General features: G+C 51.5%; 1 protein-coding gene across 1 annotated transcript in view; it reads left to right on the top strand.

Annotated features, from left to right (window-relative positions):
* The window catches only part of ANKMY1 (ankyrin repeat and MYND domain containing 1), a 57,294-nt gene extending 39,056 nt beyond the window's left edge, over nt 1-18,238 (top strand). The window contains exon 17 of the mRNA XM_035891861.1: nt 17,982-18,238. Within this exon, the coding sequence (XP_035747754.1) occupies nt 17,982-18,238 (257 nt within the window). The remainder of the gene's footprint in view (nt 1-17,981) is intronic.
* Nucleotides 18,239-18,539: the final 301 nt, after the last annotated feature.

Raw genomic sequence — 18,539 nt, 5'->3', positions numbered from 1 at the left:
TCGGGGGTCGTGGGGATGAAGGCTGATGGCTCCTCTTCGTCACCGCTAGTAACCCCTTGTTCTTGCGCAGACTCAGTTGCTCCTTGGCTCTTGCCCAAACTGCAGGGTCGGTGTAGACCAGCTCTTGAGGTAAGCACCTGGTTCTTATCAAAAAACTGTCCTTCATAAGGAGCCACAAATCTTTCTACATCAATTAATTCTCATTCCTTCTAGCCTGGCAACCTTGGCAAACAGTTATTATCTTTTTGCTTCATCCCCTCCCGATTCTCCCCATCCTTGAATAGGGTTCTAAATTCACTAAGTAACAATACTACAGACTTTAAGAGAGAAAAAAAACATCCAAGCTAGACACTACTAACTTTAGCAAAGCCACAGCAAGCAAGCTAGACAACAAGGCCTAATTTTTATGCATGTAAGCCGTTCTACATCTGGGGTCTTTTGACCCTTAAGGTATCATTGGGGTTCAGCACCTTGTTGTGCAGCTGTGTCACTGACCATAGTTTGACTTTAAAACCACAGGACCCTCTTTGGGGGTCAAAGACTGGTAGGGAGGGGTAGAATCCACCTGACAAAGTGGGGTAAAAAAATTTCTAGCAGGCTGGCCAACCTGAGGAGTCCAGGAGGGAGATGATGACCGACATTCCAGTGAGGAAGTGGTGGACTGGTCTAGCAAGCAAAGGTGTAGAGTGATGTGGTTAAGAGTCCTCAAATGAACAAAACAGGGCAGGATGGGGCCCACCTCCAAATGAGGAGGTGCTGAGAGGACATCACGGCAGAAGCTCTCATCTTTTCTTGGAAAACCAGCATGACTGTGTAGCACTTTTCTGAAGTGCCTGTGCACTAATACACTATGAGGAGTAAACAGAAGGAATTAGAAGGGCTACAATCTCATGGAGGTCACGGAGATGTGGTGAGAAAGCTCAAGTGACAGCAGTGCAGCCATGGATGGATACAAAGGATGGGCCAGGAGGGTGATGAGCAGGAGTTGCCCTTTACGTGAGAGCAGCTGGAGTCCTTGGAGCTCTGCCTTGGGGTGACAACAAGCTGTCTGAGAGCTTCTGGCTCAGGATTAGCAGGCAGACCAATGTGGGTGATGTGAGGGGGTTATTGGTACAGACTGCCTGACCAGGAAGAAGTAGATGAGGTCTTCCTCAAACAGCTGGAAGAAACCTTACCCTCACAGGCTATAGTGCTCATGGGGGGCTTTAACCACCCTGGTATCTAATGGAGGGACAATACAGTAGAGCACAAACAATCCAGGACAGTCATGAAAGCTTCCTAACATGGGTGACTGAGGAGCCAGTCAAGGGAAGTGCTCTGCTCAACCTGATGCTTACAGAGAAGGAAAAACTGGTTACCTGGTTTGGTGACATCCATCTGGATAAGTCCAACTCCAAACACGTTGGGTGGGTGGGTGATTATGAATGAAAACAGCAGAAATCTTACATTTGCCTCTTTCTCTTATGGATGCCAGTGATACTCCATCATCTTTCAAACGGAGAGAACTAGTAGATGAGTGTAAATCATTAATGTGCCTGCTGATGTAGCCTCCCTATGTTAGTAGTGTGTTTGTGTTCCTTAATACCCCAGGGTGGTAGTTTGAAGCACCTTCAAGTCCTCTGTTTAGTCCCCGAGTCGTGGGGAAGAAGGCTGGCTGCAGTGGAGCACTGAGGCCAGAGAAGAGAGCCCAAAGGCTGTGGGAAGCAATGGCCACATTTCACCATATGATGCCATGTGAAGACTGTCGTGTTATGGATTAAGTAGCCATCTCTGGAGTCAGACGAGTTGGACTGTTTGAGGACAGAGCCTTTCCAAATCTGGAGCGTCTTTATGAAGCTGGACTTTAGCTTCCAGGTGTGCCAGCACGGAGAAGCCAGATGCCTTCCTAGAGAGACCTCCCCAGGAAAGCAAGCAGCAGTGTCCATCTGTGCTGCCTTTAGGTCCCATGAGAAACTGGTGTTCCTTCCAGCTCCTCTCCTAGGGCACAGAATGGGCTGTGGAGAGGGACCCTTTCAATCCCCGCACTGGGGACTGAGGGACCCCATCTAGGATTGCGTGACACCAGGGTGACACAGGCTCCACCCAAGCGGCTCGGCAGTGGTCAGAAACCTGCTCTGAACCCAACTCCTGAAGAAACCATGAGGAGAAAAAACCTCTCCCCTGCCCTCTGCAGCCCTTCCTGCACTGCTGCTTTCCCCAGTGCCCACTCCTCTGTCCCCAGGGCGAAGGAGCAGCAAGGAGCTGGAGCTTCCCTGAACTGCAAAGACGACAGCTGCAGCTGAAGGGAGATGGCGTGGTGCTGGGAGATGGCTGTCCTCGGAGCAGGGACTGTAACGCAGTCCCCATTTCCAAGCTGTCCTCCAAAGCTCACACACGGCTCAGTGCAGATTTCACACCTTGCTGAGGAAAGATGCACAATAATTTATAGTTCAGCTATATTTTTATGCATACAGCAGATAGAGCCAGGAAAGCGCGCAGTGTGACAAACTCAGGGGAAGAAAGAACCATTGTTCAGGTGATATTGCACTTTCTAAGTACTTTTAGGCTGTTTTAAGTTGTGACATTGTGACCCGATCTAAGTCCCTCAAGGGATAGCCTAGGAATGGTGCTGAGCCATCACATGGCATCCCATTGTACTGCTGTTGGCATTCAGGTGCATGTGTGGGCATTGAGTGGTGGCTGTGTGTCTGCCCACGTGCTTGGGTTGCTCTGTGTAGGCAAGTTCATGTGAGGCCACGCATGGGCTCTTTGTCACCCAGCACCCAGACAAAGTGACGGCCAAGGATTCGTGCTCACTGGTAAAAGAAAGCCCCCGCTGCAGCTGGGGAGAAGGTGCTCCCTGCCTTGGGGGCTGTGCAGCTCAGGGCGCAGGGCACTGGTGATGCAGATGTAGATGTTTGTGGTCCCTGCAGTGACCATTGGCTCTGGGTGTTGCTGGCAGGGGTCTGGCATCACTCAGGTCAGTCTGGATGAACCCCTAAGGAATCAGCAGTGGAGCAGAAGGGGCAGCTGATGTAGGTGGGATCTGACCAGGAGAGAGCAGCAGTTTGTGTATGACAAAGTCCTGGAGTGACTGACACTGCAAGGGGGTACCTTGCTCATTCACATTCAAAAGGTATTCTGTGTGACAAAATAATACAGTTTTAAAATAAAATAAACATACACAGGCCTCGTTTCATAAGGTGCTTATCAGGAATCTCCCCTTAGCACCAGCTGAAGGGAGACACCTCCCAGTTAGCCACCACCGCCATGATGCCAGAACAGCGCAGAGCTCGGTCGGTGTTCCACATGCCAGCAGGGTCTGAGGAAGGCAGCGCTGAGTTGCTGAAGCCTGGATTAGGTAGAGAGCCTGGCGAACCTGCCAAGGACACAAAGGTAATGGCAAAACTGAAGTTTCCTGTAGTTTTCATGAGTTCCAAAGTGGGTTATTAGCGTGGGAGCGGGGTTGAACACTGCAGCTGTTCCAATGGGACTGGTTACTCAGAAGAGTGCTGATTGCCAGAGGCAGTGGCAGTGTTAGACAAGGGAAGCTGCAGATGGGTTCTTTGCCAAACAACTGCCCAGAGACAAATGCAAGGGGCCAAATAAAAATTCCCAGTCTTGCAGAACAGTGGTGCTCCCATAACCAGCATGGCAGTGGAGGGGAGCGTGCAAGCGTGCGGGATACAGTGCCTTACATACACAGTCTTCTGTGGGCACAGTGCAAGCTTACCTTCGATATAAAGCCAAGAATTTCTTGTTTGTATAAGTGAAGTCTTAGCCAGCTAACCAAAGAATCATTTTCAATGCCAATCTAATTACTGCAGAGAAAGACAGACTGGTTTTATACAGAAACGTATCATCATCATCATCACACACACACCGCCTAGTTTCTACCCCCTTTCATGGGCTATGCTCACCCTTCCACCTCTCCTCTGGAGCCCAAGGTCCGTGGCTTCAGGCCAGTGGTGGCTGTGGTGGAAGTGCTACTGTGCGCTGCCTCTGGAGGCCCATGCCCAGAGGAACACAAGTTCATGACTTCTTCCTCCTCACCCTCGGGTCCACTTTGGGTCATTTTTATTCATTTGCTAACACGTTTTTACACCTCGCTCTTTCTTCATTGGTCTGTAGCTCCATGTTACATCTGATTTAGTACTCATACAGTACGTTTTATACATTAGTTCTGCTTGTTGCCTCTAAAAACGGTTTTGCCCAGCTCCAGCTCTGCATGATGGTAGCTAAGTACTGGTGAGTTGTTTTATAGCCATGGGGTCTCCAGGACCAAGGCTGTGACCCGTTGCTTGTCACTCCAAAGTTACATGCTACCCATCCCCGTGCCTTTACTTGCGAGACCTCTGCTGTCAAGCTAGGCCTGTATTTCTCCACACTACAGCATTATGTTAGAGCAAAAAATAACTAGGTCTGCACAGAATAGTCACTGATTCCTACTATCTGTATAAAAATAGTGGTTGTACTGTGCAAAAGAAAAAGAAAAATAGAGAAAAATTAGGCATAGCCACCTGGCCAGAATCAAAAGATCAGCAATACAGCAGCTACTCCTAGCAAAAACATCGCTCCAGGAAGGTTAGGACAAGTTCAGATGGAGCAAGCCTGACCAGCCTGAGGCCCAAGGCCCTGCAAGGTCAGTTCAAAACCTGTAGCCCATGACCAGCAGCATCAATACTGTGTCACTGGGCTACAGGGCTGCAGCTGACACCAACCCATCAGTCACCTGTGGCCCAGGCAGGAGCAGAGGGTCAGGCCCAGGTGTCCTGACCTAAGCACTCGTCACAGCTGTGAGATGATGCAGATCTTATGACTGTGATAAGTACCCCCATCTCTGCACCCCGTGTCTCCTCACTCAGCCACTGGCGGGCACACCACCACATGCACAGCAATCCTTATGAGCACACACCATCACCGTAGGCAATGCAACCAGCTCATATGCCCCTGTGTGTCATACAGAGACAGACGGACATGCAGGCGAAGATTTCCCCAGAGCTATGGGGATATAACCAACAAGAGACAGAAGCTCCCAGGATTCATAATCCCCTCATTCCTGCAGGCTTTGGGAAAATCTCATGAAACATCACCATAAAATTACAAGGACTGGCAACACAGAACATGAACAAACGTTGTGATTTTGGTCTGATACTCACAACCTTGCCCCTCTGCCTGCAGAAGCACAAGTCCCACCCATGTCCTGAGCTTGGCTGTGCTCACAGCATCGCTGAGCTCTCTGCAGGTGTTCAGAGACCGTGTACTGAGCAGCACGCAGTGCGGCACGCACCACAGTGCGGGATGTCCACTTCAGGGCCCCTATTAAAGACACTGATTCCAGTTTCTCTCCCATTAAAGACCATCACGGCTTGGATTTTCTTTCACCTCTCTTCAGAATTGAGATGGGATTTGTTCATTTTAGTTTTTCCTCACTTCTTCTCTCTGCTTTACTGGCTTAAAATTTCATTTTGCTTTGCTGTATTGTTAGTTACTCTGCTAAGATCTTCACCCTCTTTCCTTCCTCTTGCAGAGGGTTACTGAAAAGAGAACTGATCTCCATCTCTCAAGATTGCATGTCCACCAGTCATTAGGAAAGGCCTCGAAAAACAAATGTCTCCTGAAAAAAACAAACACCACTGATCATTTCTTGCTCCTGTCCTAGCCACTTTGGCTCCTTCACTCCTGATTTTATAGAAGAAAATACATTACTCTCGACTCTGCAAGACATTACCAAGCAAGTTCTTGAATTACTGCATGCAGCAATGGAAGACAGAACCCACCTCTCCAGTGAACCCCAGGGACATGGGAATCACAGAATCAGAGTGGTTTGTGTTGGAAGGGACCTTTAAAGATCATTGAGTTCAACCCCTCCTGCCGTGGGCAGGGTCATCTTGTATGACATCAGGCTGCTCAAAGCCCCGTCCAACCTGGCCTTGAACACTTGCAGGGATGGGGCATCCACAGCTTCTCTGGGCATCCTGCAGTGTCTCAAAGAGGAAGGCCAAGCCAAAACCCATGCCTACCTGAAAAATCACTAATGGATACTAGTCTGAGGGCCGTACAAGGGTAGGAAGCTTTATCTTCACATCTTTGACCTGGGCCCAGGAAGGCAGCAGACTTCCCTAAGGAGTGGGTCTGGCCTGCATATTGGGCCTTCTGTTTCCTTCAGAAGGGAGTCTCCTATGACAACGTCTTTTTTTCTTTATGGAAGTGATTTTGACACAGGGCACAGGCCGACTTAGCCTCAGTGACACCTCTAAGCTAGATGAACCATCATCCTCTTCAGTATTTGGTTCCACTTGCAGAGCCTCATAGTTACTGTGCAAGGGCACCCAGGAAGCTGGGGCAGTCATGGTGCCTGCTGGCAGGAGCTCATTGCCATCGCCCCCTGTCCCTTAAGTCACTGTGTTCAGCCAGGAGGAGAGAGGAAAGGGAATCTTCTGTATCACACGTCCTGTCTGCCTGCTAGGCCTGTCTCAGGGAAGGCAGGGTGCAATTCCAGCAGCCTGCCTGTCTGCCGCTTTCCCTGTTACTCCTCAACCTCAACCCTCTTACCTCTTCCTGGAGCTCTGCAACCCAGTGGAGGAGCTCCTCTACCTGGGCACAGCTCCCACAGGGGTGCTTGCTGCTGCCGTCCTGATACTGACATAAGAGCAGGGCGCAGCCTGCAGCCTGGCACCTGTGTGGCAGTGTGTTCCCACTGGAGCTCTGCCTGGGAAGCTGTGTCAGTCGTGGTGGGCACAGGGCTTAGAGAGGCCATGGATTTCTGCTGGGTGGATGCCGCTGCTCACTGGTGGAGCTGGCAGAGCTTCAGCACCCTTCCTGCATGCCTTTCCACACAAACCGCTGAGCAAACTGTCGCGCCGCACCCTTGCTGATGTGCCCGACCCGTTCACAGTACTACTGGTTGCTAGCACTGCCTAAGGGTTTCTTTTATATGGGGCGGCGGGGAGGGAGCTCAGCCACTGCTCTTGTCCCCAACCAGGTCTCATCAGCCACTGTTGTGCGAGCTGTGGGCTCCTGGAAGATCTCTTGGCTCCTCCTGAGGCTGCTGATTGTGCTGGTCCTGGAGCTGCTTGCCTTGGTGACTGAATCTCACACAACCCCCTAATATTTGGCATGAACCCTTCATTTTTCATGTGACTCCCCTTGTGTTTTGGGTGACCCCCTTATATTTTCAGGTGACACCCTCCTGTTTTGGGCAACTGTCTCGTGTTTTGGCAATCCCCTCGTGTTTCAGTGCCCCCTGCTGTTTCATGTGACCCTCTTGTGTTTCATGCGTCCCCCTTGAGTTTTGACAACCACCTCATGTTTTGGGTGACTCCCTCATATTTTGGAAAACCCTTTGTGTTTCAGCAAACCCTTATGTTTCATGTGACACCCTTGTATTTTGCGTGACCCCTTTGTGTTTCACGAGAACCCCTTGTATTTCACGCTACGCCCTCATGTTTCATGTGACCCCCTTATGTTTTGTGTGACCCCCTTGTTATTCTTATGACCCTATTGTGTTTTGGGTTGCCCCCTCATCTTTCAGCAAATCCCTCATGTTTCAATGATGCACTTGTTTCACACAACCCCCCTCGTCTATCATACAACCCCCTCATTTTTTGTTCAATCCCCACATGTTCGGGCAACCCCCTCATGTTTCTGCAACCCCCTAATGTTTCAGACACCCTCCCATGTTTCACGCCACCTCCTTGTATTTTGGGAGACTCCATTGTGTTTTGGGTGACCCCCTCATGTTTTGCACAACTCCCTCATTTCGTTGCATTCCCCTCCTCTTTCCTGCAATCCTCTTGTGCTTCGGAGGTGCTGTTGTCTTTTGTGAGACCCCCTTGTGTTTCAGGGACCCCTTGTGTTTTTCAAGTCCCCCTTGTCCTTCATGCGATCCCCTTGTATGTCGGTGGCCCCCTCGTGATTCAGGCAATTCCCCTCCTCTTTTGCGCACCCCCTCATATTTTCCACAACCCCCTCGTGTTTCAGGCGACGCTCTCCTGTTTCGGGTGACCCTCACATGTTTTGGCAACCCCCTCATAATTCACTTGACCACCCTGTCTTTCACACAACCCCCTCCTTTTTTGTGTGACCCCCTTGTGTTTTGGCCAGCCCCCTTGCATTTTGGGGATTCCCTCGTTTTTAACACAACTCCCTGATGTTTCACAATACTCCCTTGTATTTTGTGCAACCCCCTCATGTTTTGTAAAACTCCTTTGTATTTCACACGACTGCCTTGTGTTTTGGTGATCCCCTAGTGTTTTGGTGATGGCCTTATGTTTTGTGCAACCCCCTAATTGTTCTTGCAACCCCCTTGTGTTTCATATGACCCCCTCATGTTTCAGTGACCCCTCATATTTCATGACCCCCTTGTGTTTTGGGAAACTGCCTTGTCTATTCAGTGACCTCTTGTGTTTCATGAGGCCCGCTCCTTTCTCACATGATCCCCTCATGCTTCAGAGACCCCCACTGTTTCATGTGACCCCCTTGTGTTTTGGGAAACCCCTCACATTTCAATGATCCCTCATGTTTCACATGACCTCCTTGCATCTCACGTGACCCCCTCATGCTGCCCTTGTGTTTTGTGCCATCCCTTGTATTTCAGCATGATCCCATTGTAATTTGGGTGCCCTCACCCCATGTTTCATGCAATCCTTCTTGTATTGGGTGACCCCCTCATGTTTTGTGAGACCCCGTCCTGTTTCACATGACCCTCTCATGTTTTGGCAACCCCCTCAAGTTTGGGTGACCCCCTTGGGTTTCAGTGAACCCCTCGTGTTTTGCCAATCCCTTCGTATTTCACATGACCCCCTCATATTTTGCACTACCTTCTTATCTTTTGCGCAACCCCCTTGTCTTTTGTGCAACCCCCTTGTGTTTCAAGTGACCCCCTTGTGTTTCTTTGACCCGGTAGTGTTTCAGGGACCTCCTAGTGTTTTGGGTTATGCCCTCCTCTTTCAGGGCCCCTTGTTCTTCACGTGCCCCCTCATGTTTCAGGACACCCCTTGTGTTTTGGCAACCCCTCATGTTTCGTGTGACACCCTTGTATTTCACATAACCCCTTCACATTTTGCGAGAACCCCTCATGTTTCGCATGACAACCTCATTCTTCTTGTGACCCTATCATGGTTCATGTGGCCTCCTTGTGTTTCAGCAACCCCCTCGTCTTTCGATGATGCTCTCATGTTTTGCATGACCCCCTTGTATTTCACATGACCCACTCATGTTTCTGCAAAACCCTTGTGTTTCGCACAACCCCTTCATTTTCAAGCAATGCACTTGTGTTTTGTGCAACCCCTTCATCTTTCAGTGACCACTCGTGTTTCACAAGATCCCCTCATCCTTCATGCAATCTCCTTGTGTTTTGGAGACCACTCGTGTTCCAGGTATCCCCTCATATTTTGGTGTCCTATTTTGAGCGATGCACTTATGTTTCACATGATGCCCTCAATTTTCATGCAACTCCTTCATATTTTGGTGACCCCACAAGCGAGGGTCGCACAGTCTGTATGGAGGCATCACGTGATCTGTGAGTGGGGGGTTGTGCTATCCAGGAGAGTGGTAGTCATGGTATCTGCAAGGGGTGTCATGTGATCCACAAGGGGGGGTCATGTGAATCATGAGGGAGGATCCCCTCATGTTTTGGTGACCTCTCTGTAGTTTGTGGGCACCTGTTGTTTTTTGTGTGACAACCTTGTGTGACCGCATTGTGTTTCAACAACCCCTTTGTGTTTCACGTGATGACCTTGTGTTTAGTGTAATAGCCCCTTTTTTCGTGCAACCCCTTCGTGTTTCAGGCAACTCCCTCATGTTTTGTCAACCCCCTTGTGTTTCCAGGACCCCATCATTTTTTCCATGACCACCTTATGTTTTGCACAACTCCCTCATGTTTCAGTATGACCCCCTTGTGTTTCCGGCAACCCCACCATGTTTTGTCAACCCCTTGTCTTGTGTGTGACACCCTCGTGTTTCAATGATCCACTTGTGTTTTGCATGACCCCCTTGTATCTCACATGACCCCCTGGTATTTCAGGTCACCTTTAATGTTTACAGCAATCAAGTTGTGCTGTTGTGTTTTAGCAAGCCCCCTGTGTTTTGCTTACACATTGTGCAAACTGTGAGGGGAGCCACATGAGCCATGAGGGAGGTCGCGGACACCACAAGAGGGGATTGCACAAACTGTGTGTGGGTCCCCTCATGCCCTCATGTTTGGGTGACACCCCCATGTTTTGCAAGCACCCATTGTTTTTTGCATGATGCCCTCCTGTTTCGGGCAACCCCATCGTGTTTCAAAGACTGCCTCGTGCTTTGCATCACCCCTTCATATTTTGGCAACCCCTTGTGTATCGTGTGATGCCCAATTTTTTGATGATTCCCTCATGTTTATATGACCCCCTAATGTTTATGTGACCTCCTCATGTTTCATGCAACTCACTCGTATTTCAACACGACCCCCTTGTCTTTCACACCACTCCCTTGTGTTTTGGTGACATCCTAGTGTTGCTTCATGCAATTTCTCATATTTTGACAATTTCACCCACATGGAAGGTGCCAGGAAAGAAAGCTACTCCCCATCCCCACCTTCCCTTCGAAACAGTGGGGCTCTGCCCTGGCCTAGCCTCCTAACAGTCCCAGCACTCTCATAAGAGCCCAGCTCTGAAATTGCAAACATCCAGCAATTTCTCCCACACCAATAGTGCAGGACTGAAAGCTGTTGCTGGTCCTCACCTTCCCTTGTCAGCCCTTCAACAGCCCCACAAACGATGGAGCTCTGCGCTTATCAAGCCTCCCAATACAGTCACTCTCATGTCTGCCGGAGCCAACCTCCAAAACTGCAAACGTCCACTGATTTCTCCCACACAAATAGGGCCAGAAGGGAAAAGTATTGCTGTTCCTCACTTTCTGTCCGTCAGCCCTTACAAAGCCCCACAAACACTGGGTCTCTCCTTGCATAGCCTCCTAATGGTCCCAGATCTCTCCTTCTCTCAATCTAAGCTTAGCGTAGCTCCAAAACAGTAAACATCAAAGAATTTCTAGAACACTGAAGGTGCCAGGACTGAAAGTTGTTGCCGGTCCTCACCTTACCTTGGCAGCCCTTCAACAGCCACACAAACATTGGGGGTCTGCCTTTGACTTGCCTCCTAATTGTCCACAACTCTCAGTTTTGAGTAAGCCCAGCTCTGGGCCTATTTAAAACCTCCAGCAATTTCTTCCACATGAATAGAGCCAGGACTGAAAGCTGGTTTTGGTCCTCAACTTCACTTAGCAGCCTTCCAACAGCCACACAAACACTGGGGGTCTGCCCTTGCCAAATCTCCTAATGTTCCCAATGATCTCTCTCATTCTCACCAAAGCTCAACATCCAGCAATTTGTCTCACACCAATAGTGCCAGGACTGAGAGCTGTTGGTCTTCCTCATGTTCCCTTGGCCTTCCTTCAACAGCCCCAGAAACACTGGGGCTCTTCACTTGCTGAGGGTCCTAAAGTTCCCAGCACTTTTTCTCTCTCGGCTTAGCATAGCTCTGGAATTGCAAATGTCCAGCAATTTGTCCCACACCAACAGTGCCCAGACTGCAGTTGCTGGTCCTCATCTTCACTTCACAACACTTTCATAGCCTGACGAACTCTGGGGACGTGCCCTGTCCTAGCCTCCTCGCAGTCCTAACATTCTCTCTCACCAGAGCTGACAGCTGGAATTGCAAAAGTCCAGTGATTTCTCCCACACCAAAAGGGCCAGGAGCGAAAACTGTTACTATTCCTCACCTTCCCTGGGCAGCCCTTCAAAAGACACAAATACCAGGGCTCGACACTTGCCTTGCCTGCTAACGTTCCCAATGTTCTCTCCCACTCTTGCCAGAGACCAGCTCTGAAATTGCAAACATCCAGCCATACCAAGACTGCATGGACTGAAAGCTATTGCTGGTCCTCAGCTTCACTTGGCAGCCCTTCAAAAGGCAGAGAAAAACGGGGGCTGTGCCGCTACCCAGATGTTTTAATTCCCCCAAAGCTCATGTTCTCTCTCTCGGCTTAATGTAGCTCCGAAATTGTAAACATCCAGGGATTTCTCTGACATCAAAGGTTCCAGGACCGAAAGCTGTTGCTGCTCCTAACCTGCCCTCAGCAGCCTTTCCAGGGCCCCCAAAGACTGAAGCATTTCCCTTCTGTAGCCTTCCAATCATCCCAACGGTCTCTCTCTAAATGTAGGCTCAGTGTGGCTGAAATTGTAAATGTAATGGAATTTCTTGAACACAAGAGGGCGCCAGGACGGAATGCTGTTGATCACCCTCGGTTTCAGTGGCACACCCTTCAGAGCCCCCCTGACACAGCGACTTTGCCCTTGCCTTGCCTCCTAATGGTCCCCAAACTGTCCTCACTCTCACCAAGCCTAGCTCTGAAATAGCAAACATACAGTGACTGCTCCCACAGTAAAGGTGCAAGGACCAAAAGCTGCTGATGGACCTCACCTTCAACTGGAAAAACTTTTGTAGCCACAATAAAACTGAGTGTCTGTGCTTGGCATAAGGAGATCACTTTGGTGTTGCACAAATTGGTGAATGTTTTCAATTTCAGAGCTGGGCTTGGGTGAATGTGAGAGAGAATGTTGGGTCCATACACAGGAAAAAGAAGGGCAGAACCCCAGGGTTTGGGGGGCTGTTGAAGGGTGGCCAAAGGGCGCTGAAGCCCAGCAAGAGCTTTGGTCCTGGCCCCTTCAGTGGGGAAGAAATTGCTGGACATTTGTGCTTCTGGAACCCGGCTCGGCTGAGGCCTTGACCGAGATTGACCTCGATCATCTTTGCACCCTCCCTTCAGATATTTGGATCTATGGAGAAGACCCCCCCTGACCTTCTCTTCTCCAGGGTGAACAGTCCCTGTTCATGCAGCCCTTCCTCATGGGAGAGATGTCTCAGTCCCTTCCCCATCTTGGTGGCCCTTTGGTGAGCTCTCTCCTGTCCTGGGGAGCCCAGCCCTGGACACAGCCCACCCACGGTGGCCTCACCAGTGCTGGGCAGAGGGGAATGATCCCCCCTGGACCTGCTGATGATGCTCCTTCTTGTGCAGCCCAGGACAGGCGGTCCCTGTTGGTGGTGGTTGTTGTGCCAGCACTGCACACTCACAGAGCGGCTGGGGATTCCTTCCCCTGCATCCCCGCAGGTTCAAGCAAACCGGTGTGGAAGAAACCAGGCCTGGCCCCTCTCAGCATGCCCGGGGGTTTATTTCAGAGGGGCCCCAGGGGGCCCGGCCACTCCGCTCAGAAGCGGAGCCAGGGCAGGCAGTGCGTGTGGTCCCCTGAGCCCAGCTCTTCCTCCTGCACCCTCTGCAGCCACAATGGATCTTCTACGGCCTCTGGAGTGCTGTGGAGCTGGCTGTGCCCATCCCTGTCCCACTGGCCTGGTTGGTTCTGGCTCGTGCCTGGATGCCTCCAGTGCTGCTGGTGGGACTCAGGGTCCTGTCTGCTGCTGGTGGGACTGGAGGCTGGCAGGTCACAGTGTCTGGTGTGCCGTTGGCAGGACCTGATGGCTCAGGTGCTGCCCACTGGACTCGATGTCTTGTATGCCGCTGGCAGCGTGCAACACTGGCATGTATTGCTGCCTGCCACAAGTGATGTTACGAGGTGACTGTGACTCTCTGGTGACATCACAAGTCTCTGAGGGGTGCACCCAGGAGCTCCCCCAGCCTCAGAGACAGACCCTGTGATGCAAAGCCCACCTGGCCACGCTCTTCATGCTTCTGCGTTTGCTCCGGCCCCTTCCAGGTGGTCCCTGGGGGTGGGGGTGCTTGTGCCAGCACCGCACTCTCACAGAGTGGCTGGGGCTGGCAGGGACCCCCAGACGTCCCCTGGTCCAAGCCCCCATGGAAGGAGGGTCACCCTGAGCCAGCTGAACCCTGAGAACCACTGAGAAGAGCCAGGCTCCATCTTCTTTGCACCCTCCCTTCAGATATTTGGATCTGTATAGAGAAAACCCCTTGACCCTGCAGCACTCCCGGGGTGGCCTCACTGGTGCTCATCCCTTCCCTTGACCTGCTGGCAATGGTCCTCCTCATGCAGCCCCATACACTTCTGGCCGCCTTTGCTGGCTCTAGTTCAACGTGGTGTCCACCAGGACTCCCAGGGCCTTCTCTGCAGAGCTGCTTTCCAGCTGGGCATGCCCAGCGCATCCTGGTGCCTGGGGCTGTTCCTACCCAGGGGCAGGACTTTGCATATCCCTTGGTTGAAGGTTGAACTTCAGGAGGTTCCCATCAGCCCATTTCTGTAGCTCGGTGAGGTCCCTCTGGGTGGCAGTGCGAGCTTCTGGTGTCTCAGCCACTCCTCCTGGTTCTGTATCGAACCGTGACTGATTTTGTTGGTTCAGTTTCTACATTTTAAATATCACATAAAAGCAGAGAAATGCTTGGGTGCCTGACACAGCTGCCTCCCTGTTTCTCCCTGGGGAAGAGTGCGCAGTTTTGTCGTGAGCTTGTACTGCCGTAGTAGTGAGATGCAGCAATCACCATGCTCTTCAAAATGTGAGCATCAAGCTTCTAAGGGCAGAGGATCTGCCAGACCTGCAAACCCTGCCTGTGAGTAATAAGGAAATCTGCAGCCCCTTTTCTAAGAACTTTACAACCGTTTTTCAGGCAGCTCCTTTGTCTCTTCTGACCTCCTGTGTGAAAATCGCTTCTCTCAAAGGACCTGTTAGAACAGGGAGCAGCCCAAAGTTGGTGCAAAGTATTAGAGAAGGTGAAAAGAACACCCTGTTGTAACTGGTACTGGAGAGCGCTGAGGTCACAACCACATCAACGCGCCCCTCCCCCCCCCACTCGCATTAAACCTGGGCAAGAATAAATTAATTTGCAACTTTCCTATCTCCCCAGCATTGGTATCAGCTTCAGTGTCCATTTTGTTACTGCATAGACACAGCCTGGGGATCTGGCAGACACTGCAGTAAGAGGAGGAGAAGCTGCTGCTTGAGTTGGCTTTCCACTGGGCTTCCAGTTCCTCTTGCTTGCAAACCCCTATCACCAGAACATTGGGCAAGTGTCTGATGCCCGTGTCAGAGCACCGTCTCAGCAGGGGCCCACTCTTCTCTGGTCCTGACTTCCTTCCATCTTGAAGGCCGATGAAGGAGGTAAAGCAGCAGCCAGAGAAGCTCACCCTCTCCTTGGCTCCTCCTGATGCTGGGATGAAGTTAAGGGAACAGAACAGCCTTGAAAGCTCTAACTTCTAAAGGAAGCAGAGTGAGTCCGGCGGAACTGCCCAAGCGGCTTTGTCTGAAGCCTTTGAGGGATTTCTGAGCTCTACCCACAGCAGGGTGGCTATCCTCCTAGATCTTAAATGTTATACTTGTTAGCTGATACTCTAAACTGTTCTCTAGCTTACTGCTTGTAGGGCAAAACTAACCGTAGTCCAGGCAACAGACAGCTGCAGTCGGTAACCGAATGAAATAAAGCTCATAGCTAGGAGCTGTTGATAAGGGAAACTGCCCTAGAAGGGCCTCCTGCATCATGAGTCCCATCGTTCCAGGCAACCACGCAACAAAGCTGCTTCTCTAAACCAGGTTCCACATGGCAACTAGCTGGTTTCGTGCTACCTTACGTAAAACAATTGTTCCAAAGTCAACCAGCTGTTAGGTGGGAGACTTGTAACTTACCAACAGATGGATGCTCATACTTGTTTGCATCTGCACACTCTCAAGGCTTCTCTTACCTGTTCCGTTCCATTTCTTCCCACCTCTTCCATTCTCAGTTGTCCCTGGTGGTCTATGCTCCACAACCCAGCGTTCGTTTCACTAAGCTAACCATTCCAGCAAACAAGACTACCTTCTCTGCATTCATTGGACCTTAACAGCTCTTCTCATGTATTCTTACTCTGCTCTTACAAGCAGGTTACCAATGCTTGTATGCTGTCTGCAGGGTTAGATTCTCAGAGATCTTCATACAACTGCACCAACTCTTTCCATTTCACACTAAGAGCATCCCCTAGATTCAGTGAGGAACATGTTCTCAGTCCAGTTTGTCAGAGACTCCTCCACTTCCAATTCCAGCTCTTTCCCTAAGTGCCTACATTTTCATTGAAAAATTGCATGATGAGAGAGGTTCCCATCCCAGGAACTGATCAGATCACTTTGTTCATTTAGCAGAATTATCTGCATTTATGCCTGCGGATCTCCTGCTCAAATAAAGGTCTTTCCCATCTCCCCTGTGTATAGCTATACATGGGGACAGCAACTCTGGCACTCAACTGCTCAAGCTGCCTCCCTGAAGAGCATGCTCTTTCAGGCTCAGCACAGAGCCAGCGGGCAGTATGATGACAACATTTTGTGTTGTGGGATGGGAGGATATGCTGGCTGGCACAGCACAGCATGCAGACTGCTTTGTGCTGGGGCTAGTGGGAGGGAAATGAACGGCCTTCTTCCCTGAGTGGGCCGTAGCAGAGAACTATTTATGACGGAGGCGATGACAGGCTGGTGGCATGGCCCCGATTTCTGCCTGGGGTCAGGTTTTCCTGTCCTGAAAATAGTTATCACTGCTCTCCAGCAACAGGGAAAATTCTTCTTTAGCTCAGATCAGCAGGCAGGGAGATCAAGAACACTTGAAAAAGAAAACTTGAGTTTACACCACTGGTACCTGAAAGAGGGAGCAGAGCCACATCTGTCTCTGTTTTACAGGACGTCCTCTTCAGCATTCAGTGTTGCTGTTCTGGTGTCACGCTGTACAGCACAGCACCTCCGCACCCTCACTGCAGGCAAAGCACCACTCTGTCCAGAAGACCCATTCTTCCCTTCCTAACTTTTATATTTAACCATAGGAGGAATTTGAATCACATATTGGTGCTCTTCTGGCTAGAAGAGGACTAGAACTTCCTTGTGTGTTCACAGAAATCATGTGTTCAGCTTCCAAGAGCTGTGATTTTGGCTATTTTTATTGTGCTGGGAGCTGGGGATCAGGGCCAGAAATTGGGGATGGTGTGTGTCTGGTCCTGTGGAATCTTCTGGGTGGAATGTAAGGATATTGGGCCTCAACATTTCCAAAAGGGGCTTGTATGAGAGTGAGCAAGAACGTTGGGCGATTAGGCAGGCAAGAGAAGGGCGGAGCCCCAGGGTTTGGGGGTCCTTGAAGGGTGTTGGCTGGGTGCTGAGGCCCAGCAAGAGCTTTGGGTCCTGGCCCCTTATGGGGGGTAGAAATTGCTGGATGTTCGCACTTCCAGGGTCCGGCCCGGCAGGGTTTGTGGGACTTTTGGTGGGCTGCAGAGGCGTGGGGAAGTCCAGCCCCAGCTTTCAGTTCTGTCCCCTTTGGTGTGGGAGAAATCACCGGACATTGGCAATTTCGGAGCTGGTATTCGGTCATGGATTTGGGCGCCACTGAGTTTGAATATTTGGACTTTGACCTCAGATGATCCCTGAGGAGGGGTGCCGACAACATGTGACACACCCCCCCCCCAGCCCCCAGCCCCTGACTTTGACCTTGGGTGATCCCCAGGGTGGGGGTGGGGGTCTCTGACATCACATGACCCCACCCTTCTGGCCCCCGGGGCCCCTACTTTGACCTTGGGTGACCCTCCAACTTTGACCTCGGGTGACATTTAGGGGGGGCCTCCAACATCACGTGACACCCATCCAGCTCACCGGCCCCAACTTTGATATTGGGTAACCCCTGGGGGGGTGCTCCAACATCATGTGACACACCTCGCCCCCCCGGCCTAGACCCCAACTTTGACCTTGTGTGAACCCCAGTGGGGGGAGGTCACGTGAAGTCGCCCCCCCATCATCCTGGGCCCCAACTTTGACCTCAAATGACCCTGGGGAGTGAGGTCATGTGACACAACACCCCCCACCCCACCCCCAGCAGGTGACCACGGGTCACCTGGTAAGGGCAGGTCATGTGACCACGCCCCACCATTGTCCTGTGTCCCCCCCCACCCCTCGCCCCTGGTCTGGGCCCTGACTTTGACCTCTGGGCAGAAGCTGCGGCCCCTGGAGGCGAACCCAATTGTGAGCAGGCTCTGGGCGTGAGCTGAGGCCCCTGGACAGGGTCATGGTTGCGAGCCGGCTCAGGGCAGTATCTATGGCCCCTGGAGTGGAGCCTCATCGGCAGCATGCTCCGGGCGGGAGCTGCAGGTCCTGTAGAGGTGCCTGGTAGGGAGCAGGCTCCGGGCAAGAGCTGCGGCCCCTGTAGAGGAGCCCAGTTTGCATCAGGTGCTGGGTGGAAGCTGCAGAACCTGGAGAGGAGCCCAGTCGGGATCAGGCTCCAGGTGGAAGCTGCAGAACCTGGAGAGAAGCCCATGTGAGAGAAGGCCCCGTGCCGGAACTGTTGCCCATGGAGAGGAGCCCAGTCATGATCAGGCTCTGGGGGAAAGCTGCGGCTCCTGTAGAGGAGCTTGGTTGGGAGCAGGCTCTGGGTGGTAGCTACGGGCCCTTGAGAGGAGCCCAGTTGGGATCAGGCTCTGGGTGGGAGCTGCAGCCCCTAATGATAAGCCCGGTCATGAGCAGGATCTGGGCGGGAGCTGTGGCATTTGGAGAGGAGCCTGGTTGGGAGCAGAAGCTGTGGAACCTGGAGAGAAGCCCAGGTGAGAGAAGTCTCCGTGCTGG

The sequence above is a fragment of the Egretta garzetta genome, unplaced genomic scaffold (genome assembly GCF_000687185.1).
Source record: "Egretta garzetta isolate BGI_Z169 unplaced genomic scaffold, ASM68718v1 scaffold143, whole genome shotgun sequence".
Lineage (NCBI taxonomy): Eukaryota > Metazoa > Chordata > Aves > Pelecaniformes > Ardeidae > Egretta > Egretta garzetta.
The sequence above is the reverse complement of the archived record's forward strand: the minus strand, read 5'-3'. Positions and strand labels throughout refer to the sequence as shown.